Source organism: Synchiropus splendidus, chromosome 4 (assembly GCF_027744825.2).
Source record: "Synchiropus splendidus isolate RoL2022-P1 chromosome 4, RoL_Sspl_1.0, whole genome shotgun sequence".
NCBI lineage: Eukaryota > Metazoa > Chordata > Actinopteri > Syngnathiformes > Callionymidae > Synchiropus > Synchiropus splendidus.
In genome coordinates, this window is record NC_071337.1 from 20075158 (window position 1) to 20102591 (window position 27434).

A 27434-nucleotide genomic window follows, 5' to 3' on the forward strand; every position below is an offset into this window, starting at 1 on the left:
GCATCTAAATATTTTATGAATACTTATTATTTGGTTGATAGGATCACCGTGGTGTAGAAAAGAGGAGGACTGGGGCTTTTAAATGAGTGTCGGAGGTCTGACAAGAGGATGGAGGAGTGTGGCGTCTTGGAGGTGAACAGTGACAATGAGCTGAACCACCGGAGCGACGGGATCCAAAGTCGGATGCGCAACTCACTTGCCATTATGATTGCCCTCAGTTGGGTATTGAGGCAACCCATCTACTAGATGAAGACATGTAGTCCTGTATAGTAGGTGATCAGCAACTAAACAGAGAGGGAACTGTGAGCCAAGCAAGCCAAGACTGACCCGTGTGGAGGAGGTGGAGGTAGAGACGGCAGTGGCGGGGCTGGCATTGAAGGTGCTGTAGTCTGAGCCACCGGTGTAGTTTGACGCTTCACTCATGGTGCTCATGGGCCGCTCTTTTTTGTCACTGCTGCCGCTGTCCTGCTCAGAGGAATTCTTCTGCGCCGGCCTGACATAACAGAAGGACAATTTCATAATTCAAAAACAAGAAATGATATCAAAATTTAGTTGCACAGTAAACGACTTAAAGTTTGTAGATTAACTCCAAAGGGTCAAACATCATAAGACACATCTTACACTTTCTGCACATATAAGATCATGCTGCCTTGAGTTGCAGTTAAAAGAAGTGAACCACAGTCCCCCCGACGTAAGTCTACTCAGGAATTTAGTTTGTTCTCAGTCATATTGGGTACACACTTATTCCCTAGGCTACTTCTCCACGCAGAGTCTGGTTGAAGTTCTCTCCAGCTGAGTAGAATCTTGCTGACGTCTTCAAAAGCGGATGCCATCAATGGTCCAAATATAGAAGTAACTGCATGTTTGCTTGATAAAGTCCTGACCTGAGCCTTATTTTTGACCATGCAAATGTGGTTTATCTTTACACTCATTTTTAAAACAATAAAGACATGATATAGAATTTGTCCAGGCATCCAATCGCTAAAAAAAACATTTAATTTCACTGCACGTCCAGCTTATAGGGGGACATAAGTTTTTTTTCTGCCTGTTGAGATCTAAATGATAATCCAGCACGGCACAATTTCCAAAGCAGATTCTTGGTCCCACACTGGTTTTAAAGTAATGTTGTACTTGTTGCATTAATTTGCTTGTCAGTAAGACTTTACACAAAGACTGGGTGAAACAGAATCATGAGTCAGAGAAGGCTAAGTAGGGATATTGACTGTGTAAAGAGTAAACTCTCCTATTGATAACCAAGTGAAATAACCACATAAAAAAAAGGTTATTTCCAACTTCACCTTGCTGCATTTCCAAAAGTGACATTTTCATTATGAACTCAGCTAGTTCCACATTATAATATAGTCGTGGCATTCTTTTTTTCATTACTTGCTCATAGAGACGAGCAAGGTTCATGAGCGTGAGTCTGGCAGATAAGCAGTCACTCCCTGAGCTGTTGATCCGGTAAACACAAACATTTGTATTCACTGGAAATAATTCACTGCAGCCATTAAAAGTTTCAGCTACATAGGGGAAGTGAGAAAGGTATGCATTTCAATTCATACATAGCAAAACAATGCAAGTTCTGAAAAGGTCTGAACCTCAGTTTAAAAAAAAGGATGTCAGACTAAATTTTTATCTTCTCAGCTTCCAAAGTTACACAAACACATTGAGAAGTAAGTGAACTCCTGACTATTGTCCAGAAGCCCTATAGAGGATATAAGTTTCTGCAATTCCCATCTGTCTTTCTACGACAAATAAATTATTTTAGTATTTTTTCTTTATTTTAAATGTATTGTCCACATATACTACTTGTATTGAATTGATATCTAAAGTTAAGTTCTGTCACAGGATGTTAAGATGCATCCTTAATTCTTTGTATGTTTGGCATTACTCTTAAAGACATGAAAAAAAATTAAGCATGACATGAGTAAACAAATCGAATTCCTAGTCACATGATGGTCACACGACTCCCATGTTGCCAACAGATCCAGATCTTAAAAATACCCATTCACATGATTCACACAAGCTAAATGATCTGTTATAAAAAATTGTTCTGCATTTTCGATAACATAATGGAGGTTTGAGCAGCAATTACAGTATGAAGTGCGCTACTTACAACCACAGTGTGATGCCAGGAGGAATTATAATTGGTGTGTCAGCCACTTAAAAGCTTTTCTCGCACATTAGCGGCATGTCTTTTCACTCCACCGACAACTCATCGTCAACAGTGTGACCCACACAGCAGACCCATATAGGAATCAATAAAATCAACTTTGCACAACATCACTACATTTTGATGGTTATTTTATTATCATGTGGACATTGCTTGGAGGTATTCAGAAATCATAGAACGTCCCTTTTATCCCTTGCTCTGTGTGGCTACACCCATTGAGCTAAGCAGTCAGTTTTCCCAAACTCTAGTAAGGGGGTGAATTATGGGTAATGATCCAGGGTTAATTAAGCCTTTTATGTATTTTAGGAACTCGAGGAGTGACACAATTTTACTCTGAAAGCAAACACAGTGAGCAAACTGGGTTAATTAGGCTGGGCAGGGGGTGAGGGACGGCGAGTGATGAGAAGGCTGTTTTCTTCAGAATATTTCTACTCACATCACTTCTCACTTTGTTCATTTACACCATCTATTAGTCAGGTTATTGTGACAGCTCAAGTCATGAAAGTTAAAGGAGCTGAAAGAGAAGAAGCAGCAGCAGCTACAGCAGGGGATGGTGGGGAGTTACCAGATGAGGGAATGATCTCAACTAACTTCCTGAATACACTCAATGACCAGGTTATTCCATCAAAGGAGTTTTTTCTTCCATGATGGCACAGGCATATTCCAAGATGACAACCCCGGGATTCATCATACTCAAAGGCTGAGAGAGTGGAGCAGGGGTCATTTTCACCCATGGATTTGGGACATGATTGAGAAGGCTTTGGTGTGGCGTGGTCAGAATCAAGCATCAGCAACACAAGAGTAGGTGAAAACAATACTATTCTGACAATAAATGTTTTTACATTGTAGAGGCTTCTTGAAACTATGCCACCAAAATCAAAACGCTATAATCAAAGTAAAGATGGGCCATGAAATATTAGCATGTGCTTCATTTTTTCTGGCAAACATTTTTGACCAAGCACTTTGTACAAATACTTCAATGGTAATAATATTAATAGGTTGTATCAAAGCCCATTGGTGGCGACCCTGTGACGCCAAACACACCAGTTACTACTTAACAGTGTGAAAGCAACAGGTCCAAAGAAATCTTTCTGAGGCACATTCGCAACACCCACCGACATGAACAAAAATCAGCACCTGTGTCATAGCATAAAGACCAACCCCACCATACCTGTGGTCATACAGTTGGAGATTCATTGAGCCCGTCCCTGACTGTGTCTTTGCTTAAGCCTTCAGATCAGTTTGCCAGCAGTGAGCTTCAGTTGTAACTGAAGGATTGACCTTTCTCACCCTATAAGTAGCTATAGCTGTACATCATGTAAACATTTTCATCTAAACCATTTTCTCTTTTAATTAACCAAGGAAATGAAGGGTTGCACAGAAAAAAACTGCGGCTGATATGACAGTGAAATGTGTGATGGTTACAGAGCTGTCCATTCAGATGTGAAAACATTTGCTAGTTGTGCTTGCAGACGAAAGTCAATCCAAACACATTCCTCTATATCAAACAAACCTCATTGAATCAGTATCGAAGACCCAACCACTCACATGTCGACAGTCATTTTCTGCTATTCAGGGATCAGACTAGAGAATTCTGAAGTCGACAGGTCAAATCGGATCATGCAGTGTGGAAGGAAACAGCTCGCAGGCGTGTGTCTCGTTGTATTAAAAGTAAACACAGGGAGTTGTTGATGGGAGTGATGCCGTCAGAAGACGGCAATGAATCTGTTCTTAGAGATGAATAGCCTTGACAAGAAGCAGCCAGGGGGGTTTCATTCTCTAATTGTTCCGACTGAATCAATGCCTTGGCCCCGACTGAGTTCAAGCTGTTGATTCTTTAACTTAACATATATTTGCAAACGATCAGAAGCATTCCACGCAGCTTCTGATTTTAAGTCAGACAGAAATGGAAATCGCCTGGAAGTGATGTTAAAATGACTTAACACCTACATTAGAGATTCCACTCCTCAACATTAAATTCATTTGATTTACACTAACTGGGTGAGCGAAACATTGGTGAACACTGTTGGATGTGCTATGGGTCGTGGTGGAGTGTGTCAGTGCAAGAAACAGGCGCCAGATTAGCTAGGAATGCACGGCATTTTGGCAACAGATTTTGACAGAAGATGGACAAGGAAGTCTGGTGTCCATCTCCTGGTCAGCCTGCATGATTATGGCCAAAATATTGATCCAGATTATTACTCTGGAGTCACGATTACTGATCAGGATTTTTCATGATGCCAGGAAAAACATTCATAATTCCCTGACATACCCAAAACTACAAAATAAATTGGAATTTATCAAGGATGAATGGACTAAATATACTACTACAGAGTGAAAGTGCAACTCAATGGGTACAATTATAAGATCCAGTTCTAATGTTACTCTCAATTACTATGTGAATTTATCAACGTGGCTAACTGTGGTAGGAGAGACTCGCTTGAAACTCGGGAGAAAAGAAACGGCTAATCAGACTTGTGAGTCATCGTGATTATGTCATGAAAGATAACTGCTTCGCCGAGTTGCCGACACAGACCCAGAAGTAAATCCATTGGAAGAAACCATTGACTGTTCGGTGGCAGGGATGCCAGCGATAATGTTGAAAAGTAGAGTTTGGTGAAATTAAATAAGCAACGTCATACCGCAGAAAAACGAAGAACTATATAGATCGGACATGCAAGGGAAGGTTTGATGTTTGCCTTCACTGTCTCCAAATCTGATCGCATCAATGCAAGGGTTTGGTGGTAAATGCAGATGTGGCAGATGACTTGAGTAGTTAAACCAATGCAACTAAAATCATGATAATGATTAAAAGTGATTGGTTGTGCAGCTGTATTGGATGTGGAATGTTGATGAGCCACTGTAGCTCACCAGCGGAGTGCACATCACCACTGGTTGGCATACCATGATTTCCACAGCTCTGGGAAACCCACTTGGCTGTGTAGCAGGGTGTGGTGGTGTGCATCAGTCCGAGAAACACCAGTGTATCATAACAAGCACACAACAAGGACAGCATGTATTAGAGCAGGTCTGTGTGGGAGAAGGCGCAGGATCGGCAGGGATGTGGTGGACTGGCAGGAGATAGTATGATATTAGCCTTGGGCAAGGGAGTGCTGTGAGGTCTGGCCTTGGAAAAACACTGCAGTACTTAGCTTTACACGACCCGTAAAGGCGGTTGGAGCTAATGCTGTCTGGACTTTCTCACTCCGGCGGTCATAATTACAGCATCAGTAACTTGTCTTCTCTAAGAACATACTATAGTTTCTTTGCTTTACTAGTTCCTTTCGTCACAATATTGTTACTCGCTTCATTTTCATTTTCTCCTGAACAACATCAATTAGTCAGGTTATTGTGAAAGCTCAAGTCAGGAAAGTTAAAGGAGCCGAAAGAGAAGAAGCAGCAGCAGCTACAGCAGGCGATGGTGGGGGGGTTACCTGACGAGGGACTCTGTGGGCTTGTCAGGGTGGACAAGTTTTCCACAACTCACACTGAGGGAGGGAGACACATGACAAAATGATGAGAACTTAAAATAAATACATGACAGAGAGAAACAGATGATGACATTGACATGTTTGTCTTTCCTCGTTCAGCATTCTTTAACCATAATTAATTTTGTTTGCAATTGGGAGTGAGGAACCACGAAGATTTTGCAGCTCAACACATCTTGACATCTTGTCATAAAGTCATAGTGAGTGCAGCTGAGTTTAATATCAACAATGACTCACTGAATAAACAGACGTGGAAATGAAGGGAATGAAAAAATGCTCACATTAGCTGACAATTGACTGCAGAGATGAGACAGGTCTATTTAAAAAGGAGGATCAACCTGACATGAGGTTTGAGTTCCATTTTTTATTTGTATGTATTGTATGTACTAGCCTCGTTTCAAACACTAAACAGAAGTCATGAAGCGGGACATTTCGCTCCCTCGACATACAACAATGAGCTGACAAAAAGGCTAAATAACACACATGCTCTTAAGGGATGAAGTGAATTTCACGGTAAGAGCACGAGTGGGGATGCTGTGTCATGGTGATGTAAATGTGACGCAGGACTGAGTTACACAGCAAACTGCATTGACAACAGAAACACATCTTTAATTTTCATCCACTGATCTGATGCTGTTATTTTTAAAAACACCCACTCTTTCAATTTGGTGCAAAATAACTACCACAGAAGGAATTGTACTTTCAATAACTGTGAAAAAGGGCTTCCTCTGGGAAGGTTTATCACAAAAATGGAAAAGAAATGGGAGGGATTCATTTGTTTCAGTCTTAATACTTTTTGTTCAGCATGTAGACCGTTGAATACAAATAAAAAACTCCATGTTTCTTTTAAAAGACCCCATGGTAAATGTCACCAAATTTCACCAAATCGCTGACTTTTCTAACAGTGCAAAGTCAAGCAAAGTCAGAATTTCCAAATAAACAAGGTTTTCTTATCCTTTCTGAACCAGAAAATGTCAGAACCTCTTGTGACATTTAGGCTCTTTTGTACAAGTACTTATCTGTTCCTCTTTATTTTGCTGCAACCAGAGAATTCCACAGACTTCTGCAGCTGGACGAGACATGAATGTGTTCTTGGAGGGAATCTGCAGTTGTGTGTTTGTATGCTGGACTGTGTGCAGAGGGACTTACTGTTCGTTGACCACAAAGATGCAGTTGTCTTGTGACGGGACGCCTGACACCGGGTGCTTGCAGGTCACCTTTCGCTCATTATGACTGGAGAGGACAATGAAAACAGACGGAGAAAGAAATCATTAGGAAGTTCAAACCAAACCACATTTAAGGACAGATATAGCATTAAATCACAGGGTTTCAATATAAAAGCAACACAGCAGCACAGACACACATACACAAACAAACACACCTGACGGTAAATTTAAGCATGGCGACGACTTAGCTCCTCGCCTTGTGGAATAAAGCAAATCGAAAAAAAAAATATCGATAAATGAAAAATAAATCTTATTGTAATAGTGAAAGTTCAAATGTTCTATTCCAGAATCAAGGAGATCTTCATCATCAGTAGCCTGAAGAGAGTGTGTGTGACTGTAGTCGTACACACAGAAGAAACACACACACTCCTCCCACACTTCCCCCCTTCTGTTTTTCTGAAGCACTTCTTTATATTTCACTGATCCAATCACTGTTGGTATCTCTTCATTCACTACTACACATCTAACATTCATATCCAACACAAATACATTTTTTAAGACAAATCACTCACTTTTTTTTCGAGCATACATAAAGATACAGTTTTTGTTCTGTGTTTGTGCCATAACAATCATATAGACGGATGTGCATTTGTATAAAAACAATATAAAAATAAACAAATTACAAAGGTCATTTGAAATCTAAGATTAGATTATAAAACCAGAGTTTAAGAAAACCCATTAACATAAATAAACATGTATAAATGAAGAAGCATGTATGGATGACTATGTATTAAAGATATACAGTGTGTGAGAAGATTTGCTCTTAAGCAGAACGGGAAAACACCGGACTTTCCAGCGCGTGTTTGCTTGTTAAAAATTACAGGCGCAGAAACTTAAAGTGTTCTGACAGTGACAAGACAACCACGCAAGGAAGAGGAGCAGCTACGGATGACAAGCAGTGAACAAACTATCCGTTTTTTTGTCATTCATAGTATCAGCAGCCACCGCAGTACAGGAAAGCAAATTAAGTGACAGGGTAGTTACTCAAAAAGTAAACCATGTTATTAGTTATTTTTCAAAGTTCAATTCAAGTTCAGTTTTCAACAGCTGTCTAGATATGTTGTCCACGTTTTTCTGTCTGATGTCATCCAGCCAATCCCCATTATGTTTATTCCATTACGAATGTTCAGGAAGGATGGCGACTCCACTGTAGAAAATGGCAGCATTTCTTCTGTGACATATGAGAGATGAGTGGATGTACAGCCATGTTTGTGCTTGCCATCTGCTGTCCAAAATTAGGTATTAGTAGCTTGCTCGGTCTCAGCTCTGCACTTGTTTCCAGTGCAGAACTGTTGCTCTGCATCCGTGGAAATGTGGTGTGAGAATTGTAGGAGATCCAACCAACTGCTCACTTGACCAGAAGAAATGTTGCACTTTAGTTTTTTGGATTGTATCTTTAACTTAGAAAAAAGTGAAGCTAAAACTTTTTTTGTTTAAATGTATAAATACTACAGCATATATAAAAAAAACAAAAGCAACATTTGCTCAGGTGGAATTAACACTTTAACTTGTCGTCAATTCAATCTCAAGCGCTGGTTGCACTTTTGTCCAAATGTGAATGCATTTGTCATTAATTGTTGAGTGGTCTGCATGGAGAATTCATTTATACTTGATTCCCTTATAAGAAATGACAGCAATCTAGGAAGCTTCACTGGCATTAGTCTAGTATCCAGGTCATTATTTCGCAGTTAGACAGGTCATAATTTATGGCTTTAAAGCTAGTGAATTGACTTTAAGTTCACTGAATCGTCTTGTGTCGGATCATTGTAAAGGGACCAATATCGTCCGCGAATCGTATCACCAACCTCACACCATGATACGAATTGTATCATAGTTAAAATAACTTGTGAACCTCCTAGTCAGGTTCCCATTCCTCTCGCTTCACTAATCCAAAGTAGTGCACAATTTTCATCTCATATGATGCTGCCAACCTGACACTATCACTTGGTTTGTCACCAAGTCAAGTTGTATCAGAAACTCAAAAACCATCCAGATGAATCAGTCCTGTAAAGGGGAGCAACATTGACTTAGCACTTAATTTTTTCAGTCTTTTTGAGGACATCACAGAAAAGAGGACCAGGGTAACTACAATACAAGAGAAAATAATTGGTCTAGGCTGCGCCGTTTCTTCATAGTGAGCAACAAGAGTTATTTATTGTGTCAGGGGGACTCACTCCAACACCATTTTCTATGAACTATGAAAAAAATGGCAAGGCGAACAACAATAAATTGTGAAGAGTACAGCTCGAAGAAGAAGAAATAACAATAATAATAATAAAAATTTAATCATAAAACTGCCATTTTTATTCTATTATTTCTTTGACAATAAAAACGAAAATAACAGCAAAAAAAAGAATATTATTCACAATATAAAATAAAAAGATTTGATATTTGTACCAAATAAAGAGCTTAGAAACAACTTGGTAAAATACTTGATGAAAGTCATTTTATGTGAAGAAAACTTACAAAGCAAGCCACTTGTGCATAGTTAAGGCAGCTGAAATATTCCGGACATATTTCCGTCAAGCAGACCAAATCTACTGCAGAGATTTTGCAAACCATGAAGTCTGACACTTGGGAGATCAAAAAGGAAATTCCTCCGCTATGATCAGCCAGGCAGACAAAATCTTTCATTCTTCACTTGTTTCAAAAGTCAAAGGAAAACACAGGCAACAATCACGCTCAGAAACACATTTCACAGAGGAAGTGAAAACTTTTGTTTCTGGAGGCGGATGGGACAACAAACACACTTTGATCAACAACACAACTCATGAATGATTTATAAGAGCGCGGTGAGTTCGCAGGTAAACCTGCATCTTCAACACAAACATCTTCTGTGGACTATTTAGAGAAGAACCAGCTTGTGAAAGTTTCAAATCATCAGTCACCACGGGGAGAACACCAAGTTCAGATTTAAATTAGCAGCAGGTCCCATCACAAACACACACACACTTACACACCAAACAATGTCTTCATTAATTCCATTTGTGTTAAATGTCACATTGTGTTAAATGTCGTTCTTAGTCTGGACCAGATTGCTTCGCTTCAAATGCCACGTGGGAAACACCAGCCTGCAGTCAGATAACAGACAGTGTGTGTGTCTGAGTGTGAGCACGCTAGTGTGCGTCCAACCCTTTCCCTAGCCAGACCCCTAACCTTTTAGCACATAGTCGTCCACCCCGCCCTTCCTCTAGTCCCCCTCCTATTCATATAACTCCTTTCTTAACCAAAGCTGACGGTTCTCACCTCTGACCTTTGTCGCCCCTAGCCCTCTCTGTAGCATTACTTTTTCTTTTCTTCCCTAAAATACTAAAATATTTCTACCCTACATGCACTCTTCTCTGTTGGTGCTTACTATCAAATATTATTAGTAGTATCAATAGTAGTTATATCAACATTAAGAAGGTGAACAATTTTGGAACCTTTTTTGTGTTTTTCAACATAATACATTCAGATACACTGTAGAATAATATTTATTTTATAAATAATGTTCCATATTCAATTGCGAAACATATTTCTGTAAACATTAGGAACACATTGAGATGTGGATGTGTTTAGTATCTTCTTCTAGTATTCTTCTTCTAAGATGTACCGATGCTGGGTGACACATACAGTATGTATGACTTCTACATACAGATTAGGTCACACACATTAAGGATTTATTAGTTTTGAAGATAATAGTTAGCAACAAAATCTATAGATATAAAATGGGTGAGTGCAATTATAAACATTCCTACTTTAGGAATGGTTATTTAGAATGTATCAAAGGCAACTTTACGCAGACTCATCCACGCAAATGCCGTCTCCATAATTAGACATCCCCCGTTTGTAAGAGCGTCTGTTCATCTGCTGTGTATTGTGTCTAAATGTTTTTAATTCAGAAAAAAGTCTTAATTGACCTTGAAACATTTCCATAAATAATATAATATAATAAATAATTTATACACTTCACACATGCATCTTCCTCTGCCTCACAAAACTAACAGATAAGAAATTTTAAAAAGTTTATTTTTAAACACGTGAAGTGTAAAGCAGCAGTTGCTTGTTCTAGAGTGTTGTCAGAAACTGACAAAGATTTGAAGGTGTAAATGGTTCACATGAATTTGCTCATCTGAAGTGCAAGACAACAAACGTGTTAACATTTCCAAAGGGCGCCAAGAGCTGACGTAACGCTCACTGCAAGACCAACAAGGAGAGATAAAGCAGTTTATATGTTTGGATGAACTTTAACCGACCTGAAGATAGTTTTCAAATGAATTAATCTACGTTCTGGTAAGCAATACAGACGTATGTATGTATGTAATATGTGAAAATATCAACTTCGGATCAGGAAAAAAATAAGTACAATTTGTCTTGCTAGTGGTTGCATTACAAACAAACATAACCGCTATACGAGTTAAGAAGAATTGACCTTCTAGATGTTTCTGAATGGGACGATGGTGATGTTTGCGATTTCCTTTGATTTTTAAATAGTATCAATTTGGGTCGGAAAATTGTGAGGCAAAGGTCATAAAACACAACTTAGAAGGGCACATTTATTATTTTAGGGTAATACTTGACTATAGAAGAAACATTAAGACTATGAAGTATATGATATAATTTTATTAGCAAATGAATAACTATTGCAGAAATTCCAAATAGATAGAGGTAAAAGCTGTCTTATCTTGATTTTAAATCGCATGTAGAGAGATACATGCAAGCCTCATTTAAATTGAATTCTTTCTCAGTTTCAGGTCGATTTTCATCTGAGCATTAGACTCCAACATGCAGTGAATAATAATTTTTGGGAGGAAGTGGAGAAAAATCCACCATGCCAGGTCATAAAAAGAAGCACTTGACGTTAATATTTATTCATGGCGTTCCACAGTCACGCCTGCTGAGAAGGAAATTGCCACTTCAGAAATTATTGATGGCGTCAAAACTCAGCTTGGCTGCGATGAACTCATCATAAAATACATGTAATAAGCAATCACAACTTTTTGGCAGTGTTTTTCTCCGTCATTAAAGTCACCGCCGTGGTTCCGGGCGTGAAAGTGATTAACGGTAAAGTCAGTAAATGAAGCTGCTCACACACCATCACTCTTCAGACCCAGCTCACTTTGATTCTGAGCTAAAAATAACACCATTCTCTCACATCCTGGGGTTAATCAGCACACGGGTCCAATGAGCTGACGCAACCTGCACCAGGTGAGCAAGTCTATAAGCACCGCCGTTTGATGCTCAAAATCTTTTCCGTGATTATAAAGACAAGCTGTAACCATCCAGCGTTTGAATGCAAATGATGTGGAAATGACAAACGAGGAAGCAGATGGTAAAATTGCGCACTTTTCATCCGCCGTATGTGTAAATCGCGCAGTGGGACACTTTATCTAGGTGTTTGAAAGTCAATTGTGGACAGTGAATCAACAGCTTGAGGCCATTTACAGTTGGTAGGAATTTCAAAATTGCTAGGCATTTGGAGGCTATAAATAAGTGTGAGTCAAAATAATAAAGTCAAATGATAAACTGCAAGTACTTACTTAGGTCAGGGTATAGTATTTTGGTGCTTACACAAAGTGCCAAACATGGCAACGTTAGCAAATTTCTCATTCAGGTCAATAGACAATATTTCAGAAAACAATATTTCAGGACTGACTAGTCTTCCAAACAGAACTTTTGGAAAAAAAATGACAACACATCAATCTTGATACATACGGAATTGAATCTCTACGATGGAAACATGAACACACAGAAGACACTTCAATGAAGCCAAGTTCTTTTCCACAATGATCAATCATTCGCTTCTGCTTTTAACCTTTATGTGGTCACGGCAGGTTGTTACATATTCCATCTACGTAAAACAACACACAGTCAGACAACCTCTCATATGCATACAGCTATAACAGACAAACGAAACACAAATAGAGCCAGGCTAGGATGCTGTGCAGTGGGAAACCTGACAAATTTATCAACATGGAAAGTGTAATCTAAAGGTCATAAACAGCAACTTCTTGAAGCAATAAGAGACTCGTGTTTCTGTCACATTTTCAGAAAACATTTCCGTCAGAGGGTGACCTTAAAACAACATTTAGACAAAATTATGTAACCGGTTGCACCAACAATCAGACTCCAATTTTCACAGCAACAATTCATATTGTCCGCCTCTCTGAATGAGCACTACCTTCTTAATACCATCTTGGCTCGCTACACTATCATGCTGCTGTACGGTCACAAAGAAGCAGACTGGAGGAGCGAGCCAACACATTCAGCAATCTGAAGCAGCACATGGGCCAACAGTGCAACACAATTCCCTTGTTGCACAATCAGAAAGCCATTCTTGCTTCCTCTAATAACTGGAGGCAAAGTCTTAATCAGGTGAGCTGATAGAGCTGGCGGTGGAGGGTCCACATGAGGGGCAGCACGCCTGAGATTAATGATACACCAAACACTTGGTAGGAAAACAGCAATTGAAAGTCATGAACCACGATCAATATGTGTATGAAAACAGATATTGCAATTTTCAACTCAATTTCCTTTTAATATCTTCCTCCACAGACCAAATGGTGCAGACAAGCCACAGTTGCTCACTGGCCTTTAAAACATTAACTTAGCTTGGTTGAAGCTGAGCAGGATGTTCTCCAACTTTCTGAGTAATGACCCATAAAAATTATTAATCATTGTATAACTTTCCTACGAAGAAATGGGCAAATCTTATAATATGCAATGAAAATGTATGTTACTGATGTTATGTCGTCTTCAGAATTCAGAGTGGATTGTTTTGTGTAATTGTTAAATAGGGGAAGGGTATAGTGAAAGCAGTTTTGCTTTCTTTTATAGTAGAATTTCTGTACGACTTAGTTCTAATGTTTACAGAGTGGTGGTCAAAAGCAAGGACCAAAAGAAGCAAGATGTAATTGCTTGTGCTGTCTCTCAGACAGAGAATGAGAACTGCTCATCCTTCATATTGATAGAAGCTAGATGGATCTACTTCAGATAAAGTTGTTTTATTCAACTTATATTTCAGTTGGGACAAAAGGGATCAACAATGTGTGTCTTGATTTTATTTTATTTCAAATTTTGATTTATTTAGTTATTTAATTAACTTGGAAAATGTAGCACTTTTCCAAAAATGACATGAACACTGAAGACCTAGCTATTCAACCAGACAAATGTAGTCACTGCAACAACAACATAAAGTAAATGAATCCTTTTAACCTAATAGTGCTTAATGTACTCCCAAGCAGCGCACAAAATGAACCACTCAGACCAAACAGCAGAGATGTGAATCTCTGAATTTAACTATCTCATGATTTGATTCAGATTTTTGTGGCCACGATTCGATTGAAAATCTACTTTTCGTTTCAAAATAGTTTTATAGAATCATTTCTGATCTGATTTCTGATCATGATCTACTCTGATCAACTCTGCAGACAGAATGAAAATTAGAGGCATTAAAGCTTTTTTGTTATGTTTATTACGTTTCCAAATTTATCACTGCTTGAGATGGACTGTTAACATTAAAAACATCACTGAGTAACTAAATAAAAGTGCCTCTTTATTTTAAAAATGTCAGTTAAACATGCCGCCTTTTAAACTCTGAAAGTGCCTTTACTGGCGACTGTTCTCTTAGTCTTTTGGTAAAGCAGTGGCACAGCTGTGTCAGGGAAAAACTTCTCTGTGTAGCACGGCGGTGCGCAGCTCACAGTTCCGTGTCTGAGGTCTCCAAATGACGCCTTGCAATATGAGCTGGCAAATTTGCTGTGTTGCTGAGACGCTTGGTCTTTCCGGTAGCCCAAAATAATGCCAAAATGCTGGCCTTCAACAAAGATGGTGTTGGTAAAGGCGGCTGTTGGTTCAGTTTGTTTGGGTATATTCTGGGTGTGCGTGCAAGCATTCCAGAACGGACTGTGCCACGACAGCTGGACTCTGAATCGTAGTAAATGACAATCACAATTTTAAAATGAATGGATTTTTTTTGCCATACCTCTACCCCCACTTGCTGGGATCTGCAACAGTAGATCCTCCAGTGTTCCTTTAAGTTCCTATAAGTTGTTAACATCAGGCAATACCGATATGGTTTGATAACACAATTGCTCAAAGGTCAACAGGGCCCTATTAGATTTGTCGAAAACACACAGCTCATGCACAATGCACAGCACGTCGCATCTGTACCAATGCTACAAAAACAGCAACACGTCACATTTTGACAGAACTTGAAGCATTTGTTTGTATGTTATGATTCAACGTCAGTTTTTAGAAAAGGAAAGTAAGTAAATTTAAATCACAATAATCCATCATATCAATTCGCACCCGTAGAAACAAAAATCTAAATGGTAGAAATATATTCTAGAAAAAAAAAGCACCCTTAGCAATAAGTGTGAAAAGTTTTACTTTAAACCAGAAATATAAGTAAAGTTAACTGAAGTTTGCTGCGTAAGGCAAATTTTTCCTCCTTTCCTCCTTTCCACTGAACTCAAAGTACATCCAGTGTTCATAAAATATTGAACTGTTTGGACCCTGGCTTCAGAACAAAGAACAGCAGCGAGATCAGACCAAATGTTTAGTTTACAACATCCACATATAGAACGACACTCATCTTCCTAATACACTCTGGTGTTGCCGTTGGTAACAGCGACAGATGGATGACGAGATTGAGATGAGGGTCCCTGGAGCTGTCAGCCGGGCAAAGATTCCACAGACGACACAAAGATGCACGGGAGAGAAGCAATGGCTCTCGTCTCAGCTCCTCATCGATTCCCTCTCTATGTTCATGGTACATTATCATGCTGGCATCCCATCCTCTTCCTGGCCTTTACACCGAATCACAACCCACTCATTTAGCGTTTTCACACTTGAGGTGTCTGGCAAATGTTAAGGCCAGTGAAAGACCTGCCATCAGCCCCCTACCATCATATAAGCACCTAATGGTAGGATGAAGTCATGTTATGCATATGTTTAAACTGCAGTCCAAAACATCCAATTGTGCTAGAAATGAACGACTAGTTTTTGGGGCTATCAACCAAGACACCATGAAAATGGAGTCATGGTCATTTTTGACCATCTGTATTAATACTTAATCGGGCATCAAAAACCCCCTCATATGTTCAGGGCATCCCACTCTGCTCTGTTACTCAATAATGCACCAATACATACAAGCTGTGAGAGACCTGGCTTCCATTCCAGCGAACTGGAGTTATCCGTCACTACTCTTGGATGAACAACCCACACTGCCTTCCACTAACCGGGGCTCTCGATCACCCGTCTAGCCGTCTTCCTCATCTTTCATGGCAACACTTGTCAAGCTGGTAAGTTTTCATCCCTCTGCACCTCTGACATCAAGTCTAATGATGCATCTGTCCTTGTCCGCTTCGTGTCTCCCCACTCATGACAGTAGAAGTCAGCCATGTGATTGGTCAGCAAGATAGAGTCATAACTGCCAATTTCAGTGTTTGGTGCCACTTGGGCAAGAGGACTTGCCATCAACATACCAGAGCTATTGTTACCAACATGCCCATCCATTAAATGATCTCAGTGTAACATGCAGAGAGGTCAGTGAACGACAAAACTAGAGGTGTTTTTGACAGTGATACCACTAATCTTGCCAGAATCCAAATTCCAAATACAGCCACTGAACCATACAAATCCGTCTCTCCGTAATCCTGAATCATATACTTTGTCATTACATCATAAATCATAATGTAAAAAGAAAATGAGAGTGAGTTTCTCCAACAGCCAGTTAACTTATTCTGATATACCTACAGTGGTAATGGTAAATGATAACCACTGTCTGCTTTGTCGTACTTATATATAATCATTCAGTTATGTCACTATTGAGTAGCTTCTTTAATAGATGATTACCAAAACAAGTAGTAGTACCAACAGTAGTACATCCTTAGCAGGGCATTCATTTGATTTAACTTGGGACATCAATACCCAGTTCTTTACACTGACTGTGCCACTGAACACTGTGGTATATTAATCATTGAATTACTTTTTGTTTCTTGCTTTACAGATGAATGAAGCACTTTGATGAAAATTGTGTACTACTGCAGATGAATGAAAGTGGGCCAGTAGCCAGTGCTGTGAAGGGTGTGAAGAAGTACAGATGACCTTGGTACTTTGATAGTCCACATTGTCTTGTTAGCATACTTTGTCTCACTGCCATCCCTACTTTGTTCCTCAAATGATATACACTCTTATGCAGACAGATAACTCTCCAGGCAGTTATCCTCTACAGTCTTAAAATGCTACAGCAAATTCAACTAGATCTGGTGTTTACCTCATTCTACAGTGATTAATAGCTGTGCAGGATTTCCTGTATTGAAGAGTCTCATTGGGGCTATTTTGGGACGGGTAAAAAAAGAAAAGGGGGCAATTGGCAGAGAGGGATGTGGATAGTAGTCGGCACTTATAGGATGAGAGAATCTATATATGATGTATCACATGACTTTATCTGGCTGCTGTTTTCACACAAACCAGCAGTGACACAAACAGGTCACATGGACTCAGATATGCATCACTATACTGAGGAGCCGTTAAGGACCAGACTAACCTTCAATTTCATTTTCAAGTAGAAAACCAGCGCAGAAATATAGAATTGCCTCCTGATTTATTTTGCTCCTTGTCTGCAACACTACTTCAGAGCAGCCTAATTTCACAAACAAACAAGCAGAAAATGGGAAAATAATAATGAGACAGGTCATGCTGACCAGCTGTCAAGATTTTGGTCAGTGTTTTTTAAAATGTGAGACTCCCCATGGTGTACACTCACACATTCAAACCACAAATGATCATCAGGTGCAGACAAAACACAATATTCCACAGTGAGTCATTTACTATCACCACACACAAGTACTGTCGCGCAACAGTGACATTATTTGCCCTTTCCAAACTGCACCTCTGAATCAGCCAGCCGAAAGGAAAACATTTAATTTTGTAGATATTTTTGATAGAAAGCCCTGGCAACAGCCTGTCGGCATATGTCTCCCTGCGTGCCACATTTCACACCATCTGCATACGAGGAAAATGTGAAAGATAAAAAAACAGCACATCGTTGTAAAAGTCATGTTGACTCACCAGCGGATCGGTGGAAGGAAGCAGAGCAGAGCATGGAGAGCAGGAGGAGGCGGAATGGTCCATGGGCTTTGGTTTTGGCGAGAAAGCAGCAACGGCACTTGTGCTGCAAAACCAGCCCTCCCCTCTCTCTCTCTGTCTCTCTCTCTCGCATTCACTCTGCCTGCACCACCGCTGTTCGAGTGTGATCACCCAGATGGGTCAAATTGGAGTGAGATCCAGGAAGAACACCCTGAGAGCCTGCCCAGTAGAGGCAGAGCAGCTAGCCAGGCGTGTCCACTCAGGTGTCACAGTGAGAGGAACACTTCACAAGCTGCACAATATCAAAATGGACATTCACCTTTCACAAGGTATCTGGGCTGCACAGTTGGTAGAGAGAGGGGTATAGAACGTGCATCACAAAAGATTTAAAACGCACCGGCAAAATTCCATATCATAAACAACAATCATATATATATATATATATATATATATATATATATATATATATATATATATATATATATATATATATATATATATATATATGCAGCAACTAAGGATGCACCGAAAATTCTGTCACCATACAATTTCGCAAAGACCACTGAAACAAGATGGCTGCAACAGGACGTTGTAATGGCACAAGCCAAACCTTGGCTACCGGGCTATTATCTGGATAAAGCCAACAGGCCTGCAGCATGGAAGAGTTTCTGAGAAAGACCAAAAAATGGTGGCATGGAAGATGTGCAATGCTGAAATTACCAGTGCAAGTGTTTCTCAATGTTGCACTTGTTACATGCTGGAAATCCTGCGCGCTCAAAAGCAGGTCTCGGCTGCACACAGCGCTGGTCGTGACCTCCCTGTGACAGTCATGTCACAATAGTGGATCTATCTGTCTTCTTGTCCCCTTTGAGCTGCTAGCTACAGAGACGAGCTCCACTGACGCATTTGGAGCAGATGTTATTCCTTCAATTTCAACAGACCACGATGTGGAAACAATATTATACTGTCTAGAATGTTTTTAAACTATAGACTCTCGTTTGTAGTCTTTCAACACTTGTTTCAATGAGGTCTCTTCAGACTCTCTGAACATCATCGTGACAGAAATTGAGCCGCATTATCAAGATCACATTTGTATATAGAAATAAACCTGAATGCAGAGAAACTGAGAGAGGGAGAAAGGAAGAGCGCAACAATAACATGTCTTTACCTTCCTCGACTGCTATGCCTATAGTTCACATATGTGCCATGGTTACTTAATGTTGCTGAACCTTTCGACCTGCAGAGAAAACATTGCATCTCTTTCACCAAAAACATGCACCCACTGTGGCCCTTGCGGACCAGTTTGGACACCCCTGAATCCTTTTTCTTTATGTATATCATTCATGAGTGGGCTGAAGTCTGATCGCAAAACGTTTTTGTATAGAATTGTATATTTTTTGTGCACTGTTGAAATGTCAACGATACATAAATGCTTTCATAATTTGGCAATAAATTCATTATTTGAAGGAGGAACACTACTTTCTGTGATTGAAATGCAATGATTTTAGTACATAGTTGTAGGCATATATATATATATATATATATATATATATATATATATATATATATATATATATATATATATATATATATATATATATATAACTAATAATTGGCATAATAGTTAATTCGATATTTAGATTATAGTAGTAGTAGATTATAGATAGTAAAAAATAAAAATTATAAACATGAAAAAATAAGCAACAAAACTTAAAATCAGTTTATAATTTCTTCAGCTGATTGTAAGCATAAATCCAACGAACAATTCTTAATTGGCCAGATTTTTCATAAACATGCTTTTCTTGTGGTATTTGGAGGTCTTAATGATGAAATTTGATATTTGATGATGATATTTTGGGATAGTTTTGCCATAATGGCTAGGGAGACAAAATTGAGAATTCTTGTTTTTTTTTGTTTAAAGCAGAATGAGATCGCAAGGTCTAAAACTACCAATAAAACTACCAATAAAACCAATAAGACTGGAAATCCAATCCTTGCTGTACCTTATTCATTAAATTACTTCCATTCCATTCCACAATTTTTATATCAGCCCCTGCACTCACCTCTGACTTCACCTTGTTTCATAGCCAGATCAGGGTGTCATTTACATTATTCTAAATGACACTGATATGTCTGCTACTGAAATGCCCCATGACCTTCTACACAAACAATTGACTAGGATGAGAACCAAGTCTTAAATTTATGAAGCATTGGTTTGCCAAATCAGTTCTAGGAATTCGACTGTCTGTTAATTGGAGAATTGGAATCGCAGCGAGGGTCGGGGGGAGCAATTGTCTGGTTGTTTCCGTGCACACCAAAAAGGAGACCCCACGCTCGGTCCAGTGTCAAAAGTGGGAAACACTGGCACTGTGGGAATATTTTCAATGTTGACCAGACAGTCATTTGATCAATATATAAATAGCAATTCAAGACAATGACAACAGATTCTCTCAAAATTACACCTGGTGATGAGAGAAAAGTGTCTGCTTCGTTGAACAAAGTCTTCAATCACATCTGACGCTAAAAGTCTCATTCAAGTGTGAAATTAGTGTCTTCGTCTTTAAGCCATTAGTTCTTCCAGCCGCAGTCGTTTTAAGTAGCAGTTTTTTTTTCTGTCTGTTTCCAGAAAAGCTGTCACTTGTGCGAAGCTCTTAAAATTCAAAGGATGTTTTATTCATTAAACATGTATACTGTTTGTTCCCGGCGGAGACCTCACAAACAAGAGAGTAACCCACTGCCTCTGTACAAACAGTTAGATCACAGCTAGCCAGGCGGAAACATGGGAACATTAATTTTCTCTTAACTGCGTTTTGGTGCCGAGTCGAGTTTGGCTCAGCCGTTGACTACACAGCAGGAGGAGCAGTGGCATGGATGATGTTTTATATGTCAATAAAGGCTCATGCTCTCTGAACTCAGAGAACATCTGCATGTGTAATAAAATAATACGACACAGCTGTAGCCACAAAACTGCTAATTTGGTGACTTGTAGAACTGACAGTAGTACTGACAAGCAGCGGAAAGAAAACAGAATAATTAAGTAATGCCACCTTTGTGACAAAGGGTGGCGCTGTGATCTCTTTAGTTCTTCGTTCGACTTAACTGTCAATAGAATAAGAACACAGTGCTGACAGGCATAGAGGAGAGCTACTGAGGCAACTATATTACTGGACTTGGTACAAGGCGAACTGAAGATGACCAGAATCAGAGCGTCATCGAAGTGCTTGCTCACCGTGGTGCAGCAGAGCTTCCTTTAGCCAGTTTCTGGATTGACGAAAGTTTGAGAAAAAAATCAAACATTCAGAGTAGGGATGTAACTGTATGATATATCACAATGATATATAATTACAAAATGATCCTGTTATCATTATTTTCGATATAATATTGCAATGTGCTAGAATGTTCACAAAAATACTGAAAGAGAACAGGCAAAATATTTTGTCCTATTCCTGCAACCTCTAAACCTTTTGCCTGCTTGTTCTTCCCAGGACTCCATGATAATAAAGCCAAACCTTCGGAATACAAATGTTTTTTCCTATACGAATGACAGCCAATGCACGTGGAGAAGTAAGAGGAACAGTGAGCTAAAATAGATATTTGGGACGCAGTTCGTCATCTTTTCGAAACAGAGGAGAGCCATAGAAGATGCACCATACACAGAGGTTGCACTCACAGCTTTGCTATGTGGGCTAATGTAATGGTTTGGGACGTTGGAGTGACATGCACTTAGCAGAGGTTGAAATATACCAGGTACTAGATGCTCAAGCAAATGGCAGAGAAACGGGACATCGAGAATCAAAACACATTAGCTGAGATGGTGGCTGTGTAACAGACTAAAGGGCAGACAGACTACACAGTAGTCTGATATTTAAACTGGGAAACTGAAATGGCAGTGTCCTTATGAATGCAACAAATCCTTGGGATTGGACTTCAGGGCTGCAGAGGGGCAAAGTGCAGCAAATAATGCTATGGTTTGTATCTGTGGCCTGGATTTTGACTTTTATGAGGGTATTTTTGTCTGAGTCAAGGTGCATTCAGTTTGACTCTAAACTGAGCAATGGTACTTTTCTGTATTTCAGAAAAAGCGATTAAAACCTTACTCCAAACAAACATGATGGCTTCAATTTCAATACAACATACACACATTTCAAGAAGACAAAACTTTTTTTTGGGGGGGGGAGGATAGAAAAATACTGATAGCTGTCTTCTTCATTCATTGCTTTGGCCTTCAACATGAGGATTGACCTCTGGTGGCGAAGACTGGGCGACCAAGTCATTTTAGTTGTTCAACACAAACTAGATCAGTGATGCATATTGATATAATGATAAAATGCTGCTCATCACGCTCTTCTTTTCGAAAGCAAGGATAATAAAGGGCAACAATTGCTCTGGAAAATGCTGAGAGATGGTATTTCTTGAAAGTGACTGGATGAGGGGCAGAAGAGCATAATTTTAGTATTTTTCCCTCACTGCACAGTATTGGCCTCTACTATTTTTTTCATACCATCACGTTAAAGCGAGAGCGAGGATGTGCGTTAATTTTGGATCTCTAATTAACGCTCATGGAAAACAACACAGCAAGCTTGAATGCAGCCAAAGACTCACTTCCTCCTCAATCCAAAGATGGGCGTCCTTCCAGAGTGCGGTCTCCATCATTGTTGTGCAGTTCTTTTGGGCATGCGTTTACAATGTTATGCTTTAATATGTTGCTGTGCATTCAGTTCTGGAGAATATTTTTGATAGTATGTAGCACCAAGTCGACAACCCATACAAGTGGCCCGGGTAGTGCAGCTCACCCAGTATGGCACATCAATGCGAGCTGTGGCAAGAAGGTTTGCTGCGTCTGTCTGGACAGTGTCCAGAGCACGGAGACATAACCAGGAGAGGAGAAAGGCCAGAACAGTATATCAGGAGACGTGCTGGAAGCCGGAGGAGAGCAACAGCCCAACAGCAGTTCCACTACCTTTGCGCAAGGAGGAACAAGAGGGGCACTGCCAGAGCCCTACAAAATGACCTACAGCAGGCCACAAATGTACGTGTCTTCTCAAGTGGTCGGAAAAAGACACCATGAGGACACCACTGAGCCTCATTTTGACTTGTTTTAAGAACATAACATCAAAGTTAGATCAACCAGTAGTGTGTTTTTTTTCACTTCAATTTTGAGTATGTAGTAATTTTGTAGTGTGTATATATATATATATATATATATATATATATATATATATATATATATATATATATATATATATATATATATATATATATATATATATATAAAATAACATTAGCACTATATACATTTGCATCCCGAGCCTCTGGAGAGATGACCCACTCATGTGATATGTTCTGATTCATCTGCTTGGAGCAAGAAGACAGTGACTTGGCCTGTTTGTTGTGTGGCACTAGACCACTTTGTCACGCTCTTCACACTGCGTTTGAGGGCTGTCACGTTTAATTGATGTTGCTATGACAACGAGGCAATGTGCGAGTGAGAGAGAGTTGGTGAAAAAGAGAGTCATTTCACTTCCAGGCATAAAGCAAAATGAGATCAGATCAGTGAAGGTGTTCGCGTACAGGACAGAATGAAATGTGGAAAGCCCATAGGAATGACAGACATGAAGAAAGAAATATACAGCTGAATATAGAAGTGATAGATCATCAGGCAAAATTTCAGCTCACCACTGCATACTTTTTTGGAAACCTGAGTACCTGCAAATCACACATGCACAACTAAATGACTTCTCCAACTGCCTGCCAAGTTGTTAATTTAAAGTTAAATTTAAGGTTCACCAAACACTACAGTTAGCCTACATTGGCCATAACAAAGACGACACTATTTTCTGTTTAGACACTTGTTTCCTGTTGTGGACCGTTAATAAATATCCAATTTCTGTGGACTACACTGGGTTAAAAAAATTGGCTTGTTGCGTGACTGAGTTGGACGCCAAGAAAAGCCAAAGTCACTCATTGGGGAAACTGCTCCCTATACAAAAGGGTCACTACTACTCAGTTCACCCCTCCACGCGCATTGGCCAAGTGGCTCCATTTCACGGTTTGAGAGACCAAATGTGTGTCAGCAACAGTAACACACATCCAGTGGTTGCAGTGTCAGGATGAATCACAGCCATGAATCAGACAGCAGGGAGACATCAGACGGGGTGTATATATGATGATGGTTGAACTGGTAATATTGCCCATTTTCACAGTTCAAGGAATAAACAAAGACTGCTGATAAATTATCCACTCCAAGTCACCAACAGTTGAACTCAGATGGAGTTCAATCGCCTTCACTGACCACAATGACCGGGAAGAAGGTGGAGGATCAGTGGCCTTGAAGATCACTGTAAATAGGAATGTCGAGTTTTGTTAGCGAAGATGATGCATTTCTAACATGACATCTTTTCCAGCCTGATCAGATCAAATCAGATTACACTAGACTAGACTAGACTAAGGAGTGTGCAATGTTTGACCAGTTAAATCTGACACCCTCACCATCGCCAGAAATTTGTGAGCAAAAAGCTAACATTGAGAACAGCATCTGCCCTTCCCCTTCCTTTCACTGTCTACTGGGGCGGTGTAGGATTTTGTTTTACATCATCTTAAATAATTTTAAATATATTTGTCGATCAATCTTAATATCGAGCAATTTTTGATCAAAACAGTCGGCTGACAGTGACTTCCTTAATGAACAAAATAACTCCGAGGTACAAAAAGAAAATGTTACTTTTAAGCACATCACAAATCCAGCTGCGCTAAGAGCCTGCTGCTGGGGAACCAGCAGTCGCACTTTCATGAGCCCGGAAAACTCTCTGTGCTCAAGTGCTGGTGCGTTAAATTGCGTCTTTAATTTTAACGTGCTTCCTGCACAGTATTTTCCTGCGCATGTGCTGCAGGATGCAGATTGAAAGAACATCCACAGCAGACATGCTATGAGCAGCGAGAGGAGCGGACGCATCACAACCAGCAGGGCTTCATCATAGCGCCGGCTGTCACACGTGATCGTGTTGTTGTGATCGGCAAAGAGAGGTAGTGATCGGCATTCACCGACAACGCTGAAATCGTCCGATCACGATCGATGACTAATAAGACTAATAATGACTAATGTTGATACAATATCGCACAATCAAGTATTGCACTCCTAACTCCTAATATCAAGAGTTTTCGACACCACAGAGACCACACATTTTAAACAAGAGTGCCAAGTTTGTTCGCAATACTGTTGTTTATGAAGACAAAAGGTTTTCAAAAAGTTTTGAATGAAATTATAAAAGTGGCATTTTGTATTTCACCTGTGTGGCTAAGACTGGACAACCACGTCTGCCAGCAGGACCTCCAATTAAAACAAAAAAAAAGGTTAAGTCCCACATAAACCTGTGAGACATCTCTTACTCATGTAGCAGTACATGTTCAGCGAGAGGGCAAAGTTGAATAATGCAGTCTGACTTTCAGTACTTGAAGTAGGAGTTCTCCATGTCCTTTTGAAAGCCAAGTTGACTATGAGAACGTAATATCTGTTATTCAAAAGTCTGTAGGCAGAAAATACCATTTACCAGTGACAAGGGTGTGTTTTTGACCTTCCACACCTACAGCTCTATCAAAAACACATCTCTAGGAAACATGAACAACGTACCAATTGTTTCACCTTGGTCCCACAGATGTTATATCACCTGTGAAGATCTTTAATTGGTGGACAGTGCAGCTGTGTTAGTTACAGAGTGGAAAATGGACACTTGCTTTGCGTTGCCAGGCAACAAAAGAAGAATCTGCTTGTGTGTACAAGATGGATTATAGTCTCTGGTCTCACACTTGCAGAAGGAAAATGTAGGGTTGGTCAATGTGCAATGAGGTGGGGTGGACATATTGATGAGCAAGACAGCCAGACATCAGTCCTCAAACCCCATTACCCCACTGCATCACGTGATATACAGTGAATAAATCTGTATATATTCATCATGGCAGTGGAAGAACTGAGTCACATAATATGTCACTCGCTTTTGTCATGTCTTGTATTTGTCACGAGAGCTTGGTCCAGGCATGGAAATGTGTCAGCATGATGCAGTAACTTTCTCTCAGGCGTTGGTTACCGACACAGTGAAGATATAGGAGAGTGGCTGAGGGGAATCCAGTGACACAGATTCAAGACTGAGACAGGCGGCAGGTCAGGAGAGTGGAGGGAATATTAACTGCAATATAAGTAATGTTCCTGTTACTGCCTTATGTGTTCAAATCATTTTCACTTTTTTTGTGTACTATTCTGAGTATTTGGAAGGGTACCGATTGCCCACACTCAGTTTTAATGTTTTTGTAATTGCTTGGATGTCTGACTCTAGTGAGACTAAATGATATTTCTGGGTATTAATCAATTCAGTGATCAAGTCCTAGAATAAATCTGGATCCACAAATGAGCGATTTATTTATTCATTTTAATTAGTCGCATATTTGTTGAGAACTATTGCTATTGAACTACTGCCATTTATCTTCCTCTGTACAATTCAATTTTACACAGCAATAAACCCTTTCTGATTTTGCTTATTCTACTCCTGTTATTCTTAACCATGTCATAGTCAATGAAGCACTAAGAATGTTTGATTGTTCTATTCCATATTGAACTGTGTGAAGAATTGTTTTAATTAAAAGTTGAGCCAAATGTTTCAAAATTGTCAGGAAATGTCGCCTGTAAATTCAAAGGAATTACAATTCAAAGAGTTTTAATTAAGGACCTTTCGCCAGAGGACGGCAGTATAAAAAGAAGCTTGATTACCGCCTGACTTCTCTTGGCCGCCACACTCTCAAAATGTGTTAACTCCCTTTCTCCCTTTAAGCTCAACACTTCCAGTGTCTTAACTTGCCTCCTCTGAGACATACTGTTGGTGGCGGCTGCAGCGGCAGGATTTTTAAAGCCACCGGTGTCTCAACAGGGACGATCACAGAAGAAGTCAGAGCTCCGCTCATCCCGATGAACTGCCCTTTGTGTTTGGTACAGCTACTTGAAAGCAGAGTGATTAGTCGTAGGTTGAAGACTGAAGCTGAATATTCTGTAGCACAACAGACGGTGTCCTTGTGTTTTTAAATCTGTCTCATTTGCATATTTGAGCAGCACAAGTTTGTTTTGCTGAGTCAGCATTTTAGACAGCCATGCACCTCCAGGTTCAAGATGGAGGATGCTTATTATTACTCTAAGGCAGAAAGACCTATTCCTTTTCCCTGCTGACTCATGACAAAAGGTGCAGTAGTTCGGCTTTTGGCTCAACTTTAATTCCCTCTACAATAAATTGGACTTGTTCGCTAGGAGTGTGTGAATTATTTTCATCCACGCAACACAACTAATCTTCTGGGCTACGAGACCGAGGTTTATAAAAGGCCTTCAATAATAATTTGGTGAATGGCCAAAAAAAATTACAGATAATAAGGTTTGCAGAAGCAAAAAAAGCAATAACCACATGAAGCAATGCATGCAACAGGTCTGTCATTCAGTTG

The 27434-nt window shown here is 39.7% G+C and overlaps 1 protein-coding gene across 10 annotated transcripts in view; it reads right to left on the reverse strand.

The window, feature by feature from the left end:
• The window catches only part of plekha5 (pleckstrin homology domain containing, family A member 5), a 128209-nt gene that overhangs the window by 29117 nt on the left and 71658 nt on the right, over nt 1-27434 (reverse strand). For 8 of the 10 annotated variants that reach the window (XM_053862912.1, XM_053862909.1, XM_053862916.1 and 5 more), the window contains exons 4-6: nt 6811-6894; nt 5608-5661; nt 328-493 (exon numbers count right to left, since the gene is read on the reverse strand). In XM_053862912.1, coding sequence (XP_053718887.1) covers nt 328-493; nt 5608-5661; nt 6811-6894 — 304 coding nt within the window. Of the gene's footprint in view, nt 1-327; nt 494-5607; nt 5662-6810; nt 6895-7042; nt 7200-27434 lie in introns of those variants that run through there. The other 2 variants (XM_053862917.1, XM_053862911.1) reach the window with 2 other exon arrangements.